Source organism: Oncorhynchus tshawytscha, unplaced genomic scaffold (genome assembly GCF_018296145.1).
Source record: "Oncorhynchus tshawytscha isolate Ot180627B unplaced genomic scaffold, Otsh_v2.0 Un_contig_1152_pilon_pilon, whole genome shotgun sequence".
NCBI lineage: Eukaryota > Metazoa > Chordata > Actinopteri > Salmoniformes > Salmonidae > Oncorhynchus > Oncorhynchus tshawytscha.
Genome location: NW_024609720.1, coordinates 264,753 through 278,774, shown reverse-complemented (window position 1 = coordinate 278,774; position 14,022 = coordinate 264,753). Strand labels below are relative to the sequence as shown.

Genomic DNA, 14,022 nt, shown 5'->3' with positions numbered 1-14,022 from the left:
TACAGTGTGTTGTAGATGGACCAGGGTTACCAGGGGAGGATTGGTTACAGTGTGTTGTAGATGGACCTGACCAGGGTTACCAGGGGAGGATTGGTTACAGTGTGTTGTAGATGGACCTGACCAGGGTTACCAGGGGGAGGATTGGTTACAGTGTGTTGTAGATGGACCCAGGGGGAGGATTGGTTACAGTGTGTTGTAGATGGACCTGAGCTGGGTGACCAGGGGAGGATTGGTTACAGTGTGTTGTAGATGGACCTGACCAGGGTTACCAGGGCGAGGATTGGTTACAGTGTGTTGTAGATGGACAAGGGTTACCAGGGGGATTTGTTACAGTGTGTTGTAGATGGACCTGATGGACCAGTGTGTTGTAGATGGACCTGACCAGGGTTACCAGGGGAGGATTGGTTACAGTGTGTTGTAGATGTGACCAGGGTTACCAGTTGGTTACAGTGTGTTTTAGATGGACCAGGGTTACCAGGGGAGGATTGGTTACAGTGTGTTGTAGATGGACCTGGGGGGAGGATTGGTTACAGTGTGTTGTAGATGGACCTGACCAGGGTTACCAGGGGAGGATTAGTTACAGTGTGTTGTAGATGGACCAGGGTTACCAGGGGGAGGATTGGTTACAGTGTGGTAGATGGACCAGGGTTACCAGGGGAGGATTGGTTAGAGTGTGTTGTAGATGGACCAGGGTTACAGGGGGAGGATTGGTTACAGTGTGTTGTAGATGGACCTGACCAGGGTTACCAGGGGAGGATTGGTTACAGTGTGTTGTAGATGGACCTGACCAGGGTTACCAGGGGGAGGATTGGTTACAGTGTGTTGTAGGGACCCGACCAGGGTTACCAGGGGAGGATTGGTTACAGTGTGTTGTAGATGGACCTGGACCAGGGTTACCAGGGGGAGGATTGGTTACAGTGTGTTGTAGATGGACCTGACCAGGGTTACCAGGGGGAGGATTGGTTACAGTGTGTTGTAGATGGACCAGGGTTGGTTACAGTGTGTTGTAGATGGACCTGACCAGGGTTACCAGGGGGAGGATTGGTTACAGTGTGTTGTAGATGGACCTGACCAGGGTTACCAGGGTGAGGATTGGTTACAGTGTGTTGTAGATGGACCAGGGTTACCAGGAGGATTGGTTACAGTGTGTTGTAGATGGACCTGACCAGGGTTACCAGGGCGAGGATTGGTTACAGTGTGTTGTAGATGGACAAGGGTTACCAGGGGAGGATTGGTTACAGTGTGTTGTAGATGGACCTGAGCTGGGTGACCAGGGGAGGATTACAGTGTGTTGTAGATGGACCTGACCAGGGTTACCAGGGGAGGATTGGTTACAGTGTGTTGTAGATGGACAAGGGTTACCAGGGGGAGGATTTGTTACAGTGTGTTGTAGATGGACCTGAGCTGGGTTACCAGGGAGGGTAGGTTACAGTGTGTTGTAGATAGACCTGACCAGGGTTACCAGGGGAAGGTTGGTTACAGTGTGTTGTAGATAGACCTGACCAGGGTTACCAGGGGGAGGATTGGTTACAGGTGTTGTAGATTGACCAGGGTTACCAGGGGGAGGATTGGTTACAGTGTGTTGTAGATGGACCAGGGTTACCAGGGGAGGATTGGTTACAGTGTGTTGTAGATGGACCTGACCAGGGTTACCAGGGAGAGGATTGATTACAGTGTGTTGTAGATGGACCTGACCAGGGTTACCAGGGGGAGGATTGGTTACAGTGTGTTGTAGATGGACCCGACCAGGGTTACCAGGGGGAGGATTGGTTGTGTGTTGTAGATGGACCTGACCAGGGTTACCAGGGGAGGATTGGTTACAGTGTGTTGTAGATGGACCTGACCAGGGTTACCAGGGGGATTGGTTACAGTGTGTTGTAGATGGACCAGGGTTACCAGGGGGAGGATTGGTTACAGTGTGTTGTAGATGGACCTGACCAGGGTTACCAGGGGAGGATTGGTTACAGTGTGTTGTAGATGGACCAGGGTTACCAGGGGAGGATTGGTTACAGTGTGTTGTAGATGGACCTGAGCTGGGTGACCAGGGGAGGATTGGTTACAGTGTGTTGTAGATGGACCTGACCAGGGTTACCAGGGGAGGATTGGTTACAGTGTGTTGTAGATGGACCTGACCAGGGTTACCAGGGGAGGATTGGTTACAGTGTGTTGTACATGGACCTGAGCTGGGTGACCAGGGGAGGATTGGTTACAGTGTGTTGTAGATGGACCTGACCAGGGTTACCAGGGGAGGATTGGTTACAGTGTGTTGTAGATGGACCAGGGTTACCAGGGGAGGATTGGTTACAGTGTGTTGTAGATGGACCTGACCAGGGTTACCAGGGGAGGATTGGTTACAGTGTGTTGTAGATGGACCAGGGTTACCAGGGGAGGATTGGTTACAGTGTGTTGTAGATGGACCTGACCAGGGTTACCAGGGGAGGATTGGTTACAGTGTGTTGTAGATGGACCAGGGTTACCAGGGGGAGGATTGGTTACAGTGTGTTGTAGATGGACCTGTGGGTGACCAGGGGGAGGATTGGTTACAGTGTGTTGTAGATGGACCTGACCAGGGTTACCAGGGGAGGATTGGTTACAGTGTGTTGTAGATGGACCAGGGTTACCAGGGGAGGATTGGTTACAGTGTGTTGTACCTGGACCTGAGCTCCAGGGGGAGGATTGGTTACAGTGTGTTGTAGATGGACCTGACCAGGGTTACCAGGGCGAGGATTGGTTACAGTGTGTTGTAGATGGACCAGGGTTACCAGGGGAGGATTGGTTACAGTGTGTTGTTCATGGACCTGCTGCCAGGGGGAGGATTGGTTACAGTGTGTTGTAGATGGACCTGACCAGGGTTACAGGGAGGATTGACAGTGTGTTGTAGATGGACCTGACCAGGGTTACCAGGGGAGGATTGGTTACAGTGTGTTGTAGATGGACCAGGGTTACCAGGGGAGGATTGGTTACAGTGTGTTGTAGATGGACCAGGGTTACCAGGGGGAGGATTGGTTACAGTGTGTTGTAGATGGACCTGACTTGGGGTAGATGTGGTTAAACCAATGACTGTATATGAATTGACAAAGCCATCGATCCCATGACACCACTCATTCCTATGTGAAGTGGCAATAGGGCTTTTGAAGACAAAGTCATCTGTTAAGATGGCTTCCGATGGATACGTAACATGCTCACAGTTTGAGCTACGCCAGAAAGTGACGATGCAGGCTAACTCAGTGCTGCCTCCTCTCATTGACCGGGGTACTGCAGGCTAACTCAGTGCTGCCTCCTCTCATTGACCGGGGTACTGCAGGCTAACTCAGTGCTGCCTCCTCTCATTGACCGGGATACTGCAGGCTAACTCAGTGCTGCCTCCTCTCATTGACCGGGGTACTGCAGGCTAACTCAGTGCTGCCTCCTCACATTGACCGGGATACTGCAGGCTAACTCAGTGCTGCCTCCTCTCATTGACCGGGATACTGCAGGCTAACTCAGTGCTGTCTCCTCACATTGACCGGGGTACTGCAGGCTAACTCAGTGCTGCCTCCTCTCATTGACCGGGGTACTGCAGGCTAACTCAGTGCTGCCTCCTCACATTGACCGGGGTACTGCAGGCTAACTCAGTGCTGCCTCCTCACATTGACCGGGGTACTGCAGGCTAACTCAGTGCTGCCTCCTCTCATTGACCGGGGTACTGCAGGCTAACTCAGTGCTGCCTCCTCTGATTGCCCGGGGTACTGCAGGCTAACTCAGTGCTGCCTCCTCTCATTGACCGGGGTACTGCAGGCTAACTCAGTGCTGCCTCCTCTGATTGCCCGGGGTACTGCAGGCTGCCATTAGCAACTAAATGATCCTTCAAACTTCTTCCGTGTGTTATTTTAAACTAATCGGCTCAAGAACATACATCTGGTGTAATAGAGGTATTTACTGGTAACATGATTGTGTTCGATTTTTTATTTTATTTACCCTAAGATTAACCACGAAGCCATTTTCCCATTCACTATACTGCGGTATCCCGTTTTCTGCAAACAATGCCTGCAGTACCGCGGTCGGCCATGAACTTTGTGGGCTTCATTGAGAGGGGGCAATCGTTCTCCCCTGGGGTCAAACATTGAGCACAACATGTGTCTGTGCTCTCCACTGCCATCTAGTGGTTCTTGTCGTAAAATGAGTGTTCTCGTGATCGACACAAGACAACATTGGTGAAACAAAGACGTTCATAACTATGTGCCGTGATGCAGGGTCTGAAACAACAGTCTTTACTATTCTGGGGTTATTACACTGACGTTACATGTTGCAGTGAGCCTTCGTGTTAAATGTTTGGGTTAACCGTTCCTTACCTCCACAACCTCGTCCTGTACCAATGACAGCTCTGTGTTGTTTCTGGCCACAAAGTCATACTTGGATTTGGCAAACAGTTTTGGCTGACCTCTGCTGCCGTGGGCCTCGTAGTTCCTGTTCACGTCAGAGGTTAAGAGGTCAGGGGTTAGACGGATGGACTAACAGTAGAACAGGGACTGATACACTGAGGATGAATGCACACGTCGTATCCAATCATATCATCATCCAAAACCACAACATGCATTGTGCACAACAGACCAAGCACATCTCAACGTCCAAAAAACCCACAGTACAGTACGACACTGCAGGAGACACTGCACGGTGTGGTGGTACAAGCTACATGCTTATGGACATGACTGAAATGGGATAAAGCCAAACATGGACCACAGACACCTACATGTTACTGCTACTGACTGTCCCAGCCGAGGAGTAGTGGCCCAACTTTAACATCAGAGGTTAGAGAGAGAACAAAGGGATAGGGAGAGGATAGAGGGGGCTGTGATTGATCAAGATTACCCCTAGCACCCAGAGTTGTGATGTTTTTATATACAGTAGAACATTATAGAGTCAGAGTGTTAGCCTGTTAACCCCTAAGAGGATAAGAACGGAGGATGTGAATCCCAATGGAAAGGAGACAACACTGTGAATACAGACACAATGTCAGAGGATCCGGTGTGAACCAATAGGGGAGAGTAAGAGATGAGATTGGCAGATTCTACACCAGTAGGAAATAACTACTTCCTGTCCCTCATGCTGCTACCTTTAGCTAGCTAGCTACTACCTGACGCTCATTAGGTTTATTCAACCGTTAGCTAGCTAGCTACTCACTGGGATGTGATGTTTATTCAATTGTTAGTTAGCTACTTCCTGGGATGTGATGTTTATTGAATCGTTAGCTAGCTAGCTACTCACTGGGATGTGATGTTTATTCAATTGTTAGTTAGCTACTTCCTGGGATGTGATGTTTATTGAATCGTTAGCTAGCTAGCTACTCACTGGGATGTGATGTTTATTCTACAGTTAGCTAGCTACTTCCTGGGATGTGATGTTTATTCCACAGGTACCTAGCTATTTCCTGGGATGTGATGTTTATTCTACCATTACCTAGCTACTACCTGGGATGTGATGTTTATTTTGACAGAGTATCTAGCTACTTAGGTTTATTCAACCGTTAGCTAGCTAGCTACTCACTGGGATGTGATGTTTATTCAATTGTTAGCTAGCTACTTCCTGAGATGTGATGTTTATTCAATTGTTAGCTAGCTACTTCCTGGGATGTGATATTTATTAAATCGTTAGCTAGCTAGCTACTCACTGGGATGTGATGTTTATTTAATTGTTAGCTAGCTAGCTACTACCTGGGATGTGATGTTTATTCAATCGTTAGCTAGCTAGCTACTACCTGGGATGTGATGTTTATTCTACAGTTACCTAGCTACTACCTGGGATGTGAAATTTATTCAATCGTTAGCTAGCTAGCTACTCACTGGGATGTGATGTTTATTCTACAGTTAGCTAGCTACTTCCTGGGATGTGATGTTTATTCTACAGTTAGCTAGCTACTTCATGGGATGTGATGTTTATTCTACAGTTACCTAGCTACTTCCTGGGATGTGATGTTTATTCTACCGTTAGCTAGCAAGCTAACTACTTCCTGGAATGTGATGTTTATTCTACAGTTACCTAGCTACTTCCTGGAATGTGATGTTTATTCTACAGTTACCTAGCTACTACCTGGGATGTGATGTTTATTCTACCGTTAGCTAGCTAGCTACTTCCTGGGATGTGATGTTTATTCTACCGTTAGCTAGCTAGCTACTACCTGGGATGTGATGTTTATTCTACCGTTAGCTAGCTACTTCATGGGATGTGATGTTTATTCTACAGTTACCTAGCTACTTCCTGGGATGTGATGTTTATTCTACAGTTACCTAGCTACTTCCTGGGATGTGATGTTTATTCTACCGTTAGCTAGCTAGCTACTTCCTGGGATGTGATGTTTATTCAATTGTTACCTAGCTACTTCCTGGGATGTGATATTTATTCAATCGTTTATTCTACTGGGATTATGTTTATTCTAGCTACTTCCTGGGATGTGATGTTTATTTTACAGTTACTAGCTACTACTCACTGGGATGTGATGTTTATTCTACGTTAGCTAGCTAGCTACTTGTGATGTTTATTCCTGGGATGTGATGTTTATTCTACAGTTAGCTAGCTACTACCTAGCTACTACCTGGGATGTGATGTTTATTTTTCACAGAGTACCTAGCTACTTAGGTTTATTCTAGCTAGTAGCTACTCACTGGGAGTGATGTTTATTCAATTGTTAGCTAGCTACTTCCTGGGATGTGATGTTTATTCAATTGTTAGCTAGCTACTTCCTGGGATGTGATATTTATTAAATCGTTAGCTAGCTAGCTTCACTGGGATGTGATGTTTATTTAATTGTTAGCTAGCTAGCTACTACCTGGGATGTGATGTTTATTCAATCGTTAGCTAGCTAGCTACTACCTGGGATGTGATGTTTATTCTACAGTTACCTAGCTACTACCTGGGATGTGAAATTTATTCAATCGTTAGCTAGCTAGCTACTCACTGGGATGTGATGTTTATTCTACAGTTAGCTAGCTACTTCATGGGATGTGATGTTTATTCTACAGTTACCTAGCTACTTCCTGGGATGTGATGTTTATTCTACCGTTAGCTAGCAAGCTAACTACTTCCTGGGATGTGATGTTTATTCTACAGCTAGCTAGCTACTTCCTGGGATGTGATGTTTATTCTACAGCTAGCTAGCTACTTCCTGGGATGTGATGTTTATTCTACAGTTAGCTAGCTACTTCATGGGATGTGATGTTTATTCTACAGTTACCTAGCTACTTCCTGGGATGTGATGTTTATTCTACCGTTAGCTAGCAAGCTAACTACTTCCTGGAATGTGATGTTTATTCTACAGTTACCTAGCTACTTCCTGGGATGTGATGTTTATTCTACAGTTAGCTAGCTACTACCTGGGATGTGATGTTTATTCTACAGTTAGCTAGCTACTTCCTGGGATGTGATGTTTATTCTACAGTTAGCTAGCTAGCTACTTCCTGGGATGTGATGTTTATTCTACAGTTACCTAGCTACTTCCTGGGATGTGATGTTTATTCTACCGTTAGCTAGCTAGCTACTTCCTGGGATGTGATGTTTATTCTACCGTTAGCTAGCTAGCTACTTCCTGGGATGTGATGTTTATTCTCTCTCTCAGAGAGAGAGAGATGAGATTGGAAGATTCTACAGTAGTAGGAAAGAATATGTTTCCCAGTTGAGAGGGGACAGTTTTACAGTTCAGATTTAGAGTAAGTGAAGTGTGCCCAGAGGGGCATTGGTTTTATAGACGGTAAAACATGGCCAGTTCTTCAGGGCGTTGGGTTCAGTCAGGTGACCACAGTGTTACCGGTCTACGTGTCGTGAGACGGCCTGGTTGAAGGCCTGCATGGCCATGCCCTGGTCCGAGAGGTGCATGCGTTTGTAGGCCTTGTTGTCCAATGCATACCCTTGTGAAGACGGGAGGTCCAGTACACCCGGATGCTGAGGGAGACAGATAACACAAACACATCAGCTGAACTCTTTCCTCAGTTATTATCACTGATGAAGAGACTGTGATCAGTGATCAATGGACTGTCATTATTCATCAATTGACTGTCATTATTGATGAAAATATTGTCATTATTGATAAACGGCCTGTCATTACTGATGAAGGGACTGTCATTACTGATGAAGGGACTGTCATTATTGATGAAGGGACTGTCATTATTGATGAAGGGACTGTCATTATTGATGAATGGACTGTCATTATTGATAGGGGCTAGGGGTCATAGTTTAGGGGTCAGGGGTTAGGGGTCAGGGTGCATACCCCAGTAGACAGCCTGTGTACCATCTCCTCCTGTCTAAGGATCTCAGAGTGGGTTAGGGTCAGAGGTTAGGGGTCAGGGTGCATACCCCAGTAGACAGCCTGTGTACCATCTCCTCCTGTCTAAGGATATCAGAGTGGGTTAGGTGTTAGGGGTCAGAATTTAGGGATTAGGGGTCAGGGTGCGTACCTCAGTAGACAGCCTGTGAACCATCTCCTCCTGTCTAATGATCTCAGAGTGGGTTAGGGTCAGAGGTTAGGGGTCAGGGTGCGTACCTCAGTAGACAGCCTGTGAACCATCTCCTCCTGTCTAAGGATCTCAGAGTGGGCGAGGGTCTGGGTCAGCTGATTCAGCTCTGCCTCTCGTGATTGGGGGACGAACGGCATCATGGGAGGTTCCCAACCATCACGGAACTGCAGCGTACACGGAGGGAAGTAGTGGTCCTTAGGCCACTCCAACCTGGAGAAGGGGTAAGTGGGAGGGAGGGAGGGAGGGAGGGGGAGAGAGAGAGAGGGAAATAGAGAGCGGTAGGAAAAGAGAGAGAGAAAGAGGTAGGAAGAGAGAGAGAGGGAGAGAGAGAAGAGAGAGAGAGAGAGAAGAGAAGAGAGAGAAAGGAAGAGAGAGAGAAAGGAGAGAGAGAGAGTCATTGTTGACTTCAAAAAAGCTTTTGGCTCAATTTGGCATTAGGGTTTGCTATACAAATTGATGGAATCTGGTGTTGGGGGAAAAATATACAACATTATAAAATCCATGTACACAAACTGGCAAAAAACACATATATTTCTTCCCACAGGGCCGTGGGGTGAGACAAGGATGCAGGAGGGCATGCAGCAGCATCTTAGTTAGACTAAAATAATGGTGTCACTCCATACAGCAGCATCTCAGTTAGACTAAAATAATGGTGTCACTCCATACAGCAGCATCTCAGTTAGACTAAAATAATGGTGTCACTCCATACAGCAGCATCTCAGTTAGACTAAAATAATGGTGTCACTCCATACAGCAGCATCTCAGTTAGACTAAAATAATGGTGTCACTCCATACAGCAGCATCTCAGTTAGACTAAAATAATGGTGTCACTCCATACAGCAGCATCTCAGTTAGACTAAAATAATGGTGTCACTCCATACAGCAGCAGCTCAGTTAGACTAAAATAATGGTGTCACTCCATACAGCAGCAGCTCAGTTAGACTAAAATAATGGTGTCACTCCATCAGTAAGTGAACAGAATATGCTTTAATAAAGAGGTTGGAGACCGATATTACCGTTAAACCCACGTTAACCAAACATTCACCCCTATGACCCCATGTTAACCCGGTCGTGACCTCTAGCCTCCTACCTGCACTTGGTCCACCCCTCCCCCAGGGCAACCCACAGGTGTCTTTCCTCGGCCGTCCCAGCTGAGTGCAGGAAGTCTATAGCCTCTATGGTCAACAGAGGAACCACCACGCTCTTAGCCAGCTCTGTCCCTCCAGAGGTCTGGATCACCTGGAGGAGAAGAGGTTAAACCATTACCCTCACCACTAACTACTAGGCTCTTAAACCATTATCCTAACCCTCCCCACTAACTACTAGGCTCTTAGCCAGCTCTGTCCCTCCAGAGGTCTGGATAACCTGGAGGAGAAGAGGTTAAACCATTACCCTCACCACTAACTACTAGGCTCTTAGCCAGCTCTGTCCCTCCAGAGGTCTGGATCACCTGGAGGAGAAGAGGTTAAACCATTACCCTCACCACTAACTACTAGGCTCGTAAACCATTACCCTAACCCTCACCACTAGGCTCTTAAACCATGACCCTAACCCTCACCACTAACGACTCTTAAACCATTACCCTAACCCTCACCACTAACTACTAGGCTCTTAAACCATTACCCTAACCCTCACCACTAACTCCTAGGCTCTTAAACCATTACCCTAACCCTCACCACTAACTACTAGGCTCTTAAACCATTACCCTAACCCTCACCACTAACTACTAGGCTCTTAAACCATTACCCTAACCCTCACCACTAATGACTAGGCTCTTAAACCATTACCCTAACCCTCACTACTAACTACTAGGCTCTTAAACCATTACCCTTACCACTAATGACTCTTAAACCATTACCCTAACCCTCACCACTAACTACTAGGCTCTTAGCCAGGTCTGTCCCTCCAGAGGTCTGGATCACCTGGAGGAGAAGAGTTTAAACCATTATCCTCACCACTAATGACTTGGCTCTTCTACCATTACCTTAACCCTCACCACTAACTACTAGGCTCTTAAACCATTATCCTAACCCTCACCACTAACTACTAGGCTCTAAAACCATTACCATAACCCTCACCACTAACGACTCTTAAACCATTACCCTAACTACTAGGCTCTTAAACCATTACCCTAACCCTCACCACTAACTACTAGGCTCTAAAATCATTACCCTAACCCTCACCACTAACTACTAGGCTCTTAAACCATTACCCTAACCCTCACCACTAATGACTAGGCTCTTAAACCATTACCCTAACCCTCACTACTAACTACTAGGCTCTTAAACCATTACCCTTACCCTCATCACTAATGACTCTTAAACCATTACCCTAACCCTCACCACTAACTACTAGGCTCTTAGCCAGGTCTGTCCCTCCAGAGGTCTGGATCACCTGGAGAAGAGTTTAAACCATTATCCTCACCACTAACTACTAGGCTCGTAAACCATTACCCAAACCCTCACCACTAGGCTCTTAAACAATTACTCTAACCCTCACCACTAACTACTAGGCTCTTATATCATTACCCTAACCCTCACCACTAATGACTCTTAAACCAACCATTACCCTAACCCTCACTACTAACTCCTAGGCTCTTAAACCATTACCCTAACCCTCACCACTAACTACTAGGCTCTTAAACCATTACCCTTACCCTCACCACTAACTCCTAGGCTCTTAAACCATTACCCTAACCCTCACCACTAACTACTAGGCTCTTAAACCATTACCCTAACCCTCACCACTAACTCCTAGGCTCTTAAACCATTACCCTAACCCTCACCACTAACTACTAGGCTCTTATGTCATTACCCTAACCACTAATGACTCTTAAACCAACCATTACCCTAACCCTCACCACTAACTCCTAGGTTCTTAAACCATTACCCTAACCCTCACCACTAACTACTAGGCTCTTAAACCATTACCCTTACCCTCACCACTAACTCCTAGGCTCTTAAACCATTACCCTAACCCTCACCACTAACTACTAGGCTCTTAAACCATTACCCTAACCCTCACCACTAACGACTAGGCTCTTAAACCATTACCCTAACCCTCACCACTAACTACTAGGCTCTTAAACCATTACCCTAACCCTCACCACTAACTACTAGGCTCTTAAACCATTACCCTAACCCTCACCACTAACTACTAGGCTCTTAAACCATTACCCTAACCCTCACCACTAACCCCTAGGCTCTTAGCCAGCTCTGACCCTCCAGAGGTCTGGATCACCTGGAAGGTTGTGGGGACGGGGTGGAGTGGAATCTGGCTTAACCATGAATAACAGAGTAGAGCAGTCTGTCTCTCACCATCCTGAGTGGTGTGAACAGGAAGTGGACCAGATCATCAGCGCTGGGGTTCTGGATGTGGGACTTCAACTTCCCCTGGAGGAGAGAGACAGGGAAAGAAAGAAATATACAAATGTAAAAGAATGTTAGATGTTTTTTTTACAGTTAAAGTACATATTAAATAGCATAATTCATCTTTGGTGTCTTACCAGCAGGTTGAAGGCATGTTTGAACTTCTGGAAACAGTCAACAAACTCCTCCTGAGTGGGAGGCTTGGCTCGCAGTGTTAGCACTCCCTCTGGTGGACAGAGAGAGACATAAGGTAACACAGTATTACAGTAGGATAGTCCCTAGTCTAGTAAATACAGTATTACAGTAGGATAGGCACTAGTCACTAGTCTAGTACATACAGTATTACAGTAGGACAGTCACTAGTCACTAGTCAAGCAACATCAATTGTTTTCCTAATTGTTTCCTGTTTTGATGTAAATGGGAAACAGTAACGAAGTCATGGAGAGTAGAATGAAGATCAGGACCAGGCCAGAAGGACTACAAACTAGATCTAAAGAACTACACCACCCAACAGTAACGAGGTCATGTACAGTAGAATGAAGATCAGGACCAGGCCAGAAGGACTACAAACTAGATCTAAAGAACTACACCACCCAACAGTAACGAGGTCATGGACAGAAGAAGGAAGATCAGGACCAGGCCAGAAGAACTACAACCTAGATCTAAAGAACTACACCACCCAACAGTAACATTTTGTTGATCCCTGCCTACAGACAGAAACTAAAACAAGAAGCTCCCACGCTGAGGTCTGTCCAACGCTGGTCCGACCAAGCTGACTCCACACTCCAAGACTGCTTCCATCACGTGGACTGGGAGATGTTTCGTATTGCGTCAGACAACAACATTGACGAATACGCTGATACGGTGTGCGAGTTCATTAGAACGTGCGTTGAAGATGTCGTTCCCATAGCAACGATTAAAACATTCCCTAACCAGAAACCGTGGATTGATGGCAGCATTCGTGTGAAACTGAAGGCACGAACCACTGCTTTTAATCAGGGCAAGGTGTCTGGTAACATGACTGAATACAAACAGTGCAGCTATTCCCTCCGCAAGGCTATCAAACAAGCTAAGCGCCAGTACAGAGACAAAGTAGAATCTCAATTCAACGGCTCAGACACAAGAGGTATGTGGCAGGGTCTACAGTCAATCACGGACTACAGGAAGAAACCCAGCCCAGTCACGGACCAGGATGTCTTGCTCCCAGGCAGACTAAATAACTTTTTTGCCCGCTTTGAGGACAATACAGTGCCACTGACACGGCCTGCAACGGAAACATGCGGTCTCTCCTTCACTGCAGCCGAAGTGAGTAAGACATTTAAACGTGTTAACCCTCGCAAGGCTGCAGGCCCAGACGGCATCCCCAGCCGCGCCCTCAGAGCATGCGCAGACCAGCTGGCCGGTGTGTTTACGGACATATTCAATCAATCCCTATACCAGTCTGCTGTTCCCACATGCTTCAAGAGGGCCACCATTGTTCCTGTTCCCAAGAAAGCTAAGGTAACTGAGCTAAACGACTACCGCCCCGTAGCACTCACATCCGTCATCATGAAGTGCTTTGAGAGACTAGTCAAGGACCATATCACCTCCACCCTACCTGACACCCTTGACCCACTCCAATTTGCTTACCGCCCAAATAGGTCCACAGACGATGCAATCTCAACCACACTGCACACTGCCCTAACCCATCTGGACAAGAGGAATACCTATGTGAGAATGCTGTTCATCGACTACAGCTCGGCATTCAACACCATAGTACCCTCCAAGCTCGTCATCAAGCTCGAGACCCTGGGTCTCGACCCCGCCCTGTGCAACTGGGTACTGGACTTCCTGACGGGCCGCCCCAGGTGGTGAGGGTAGGCAACAACATCTCCTCCCCGCTGATCCTCAACACTGGGGCCCCACAAGGGTGCGTTCTGAGCCCTCTCCTGTACTCCCTGTTCACCCACGACTGCGTGGCCATGCACGCCTCCAACTCAATCATCAAGTTTGCGGACGACACAACAGTGGTAGGCTTGATTACCAACAACGACGAGACGGCCTACAGGGAGGAGGTGAGGGCCCTCGGAGTGTGGTGTCAGGAAAATAACCTCACACTCAACGTCAACAAAACTAAGGAGATGATTGTGGACTTCAGGAAACAGCAGAGGGAACACCCCCCATCCACATCG

At 47.1% G+C, this 14,022-nt stretch overlaps 1 protein-coding gene and 1 long non-coding RNA gene across 3 annotated transcripts in view; both read right to left on the bottom strand.

Annotated features, from left to right (window-relative positions):
• The window catches only part of eps8a (epidermal growth factor receptor pathway substrate 8a), a 163,210-nt gene that overhangs the window by 42,908 nt on the left and 106,280 nt on the right, over positions 1 to 14,022 (bottom strand). Inside the window, 6 exon segments of the mRNA XM_042317247.1 lie at positions 4,332 to 4,446; positions 7,778 to 7,911; positions 8,510 to 8,693; positions 9,574 to 9,722; positions 11,801 to 11,875; positions 11,989 to 12,077. Coding sequence (XP_042173181.1) covers positions 4,332 to 4,446; positions 7,778 to 7,911; positions 8,510 to 8,693; positions 9,574 to 9,722; positions 11,801 to 11,875; positions 11,989 to 12,077 — 746 coding nt within the window.
• Positions 218 to 2,963, bottom strand: LOC112240176. 2 transcript variants are annotated; one of them, XR_006082668.1, is made up of 3 exons: positions 2,938 to 2,963; positions 467 to 511; positions 218 to 255 (listed from the first exon to the last, which is right to left on the bottom strand). It is a non-coding gene; the product is annotated as an uncharacterized LOC112240176 (long non-coding RNA). The 2 variants fall into 2 exon arrangements; XR_006082669.1 differs by lacking the exon at positions 2,938 to 2,963 and adding an exon at positions 1,691 to 1,717 and having other exon boundaries at positions 224 to 255.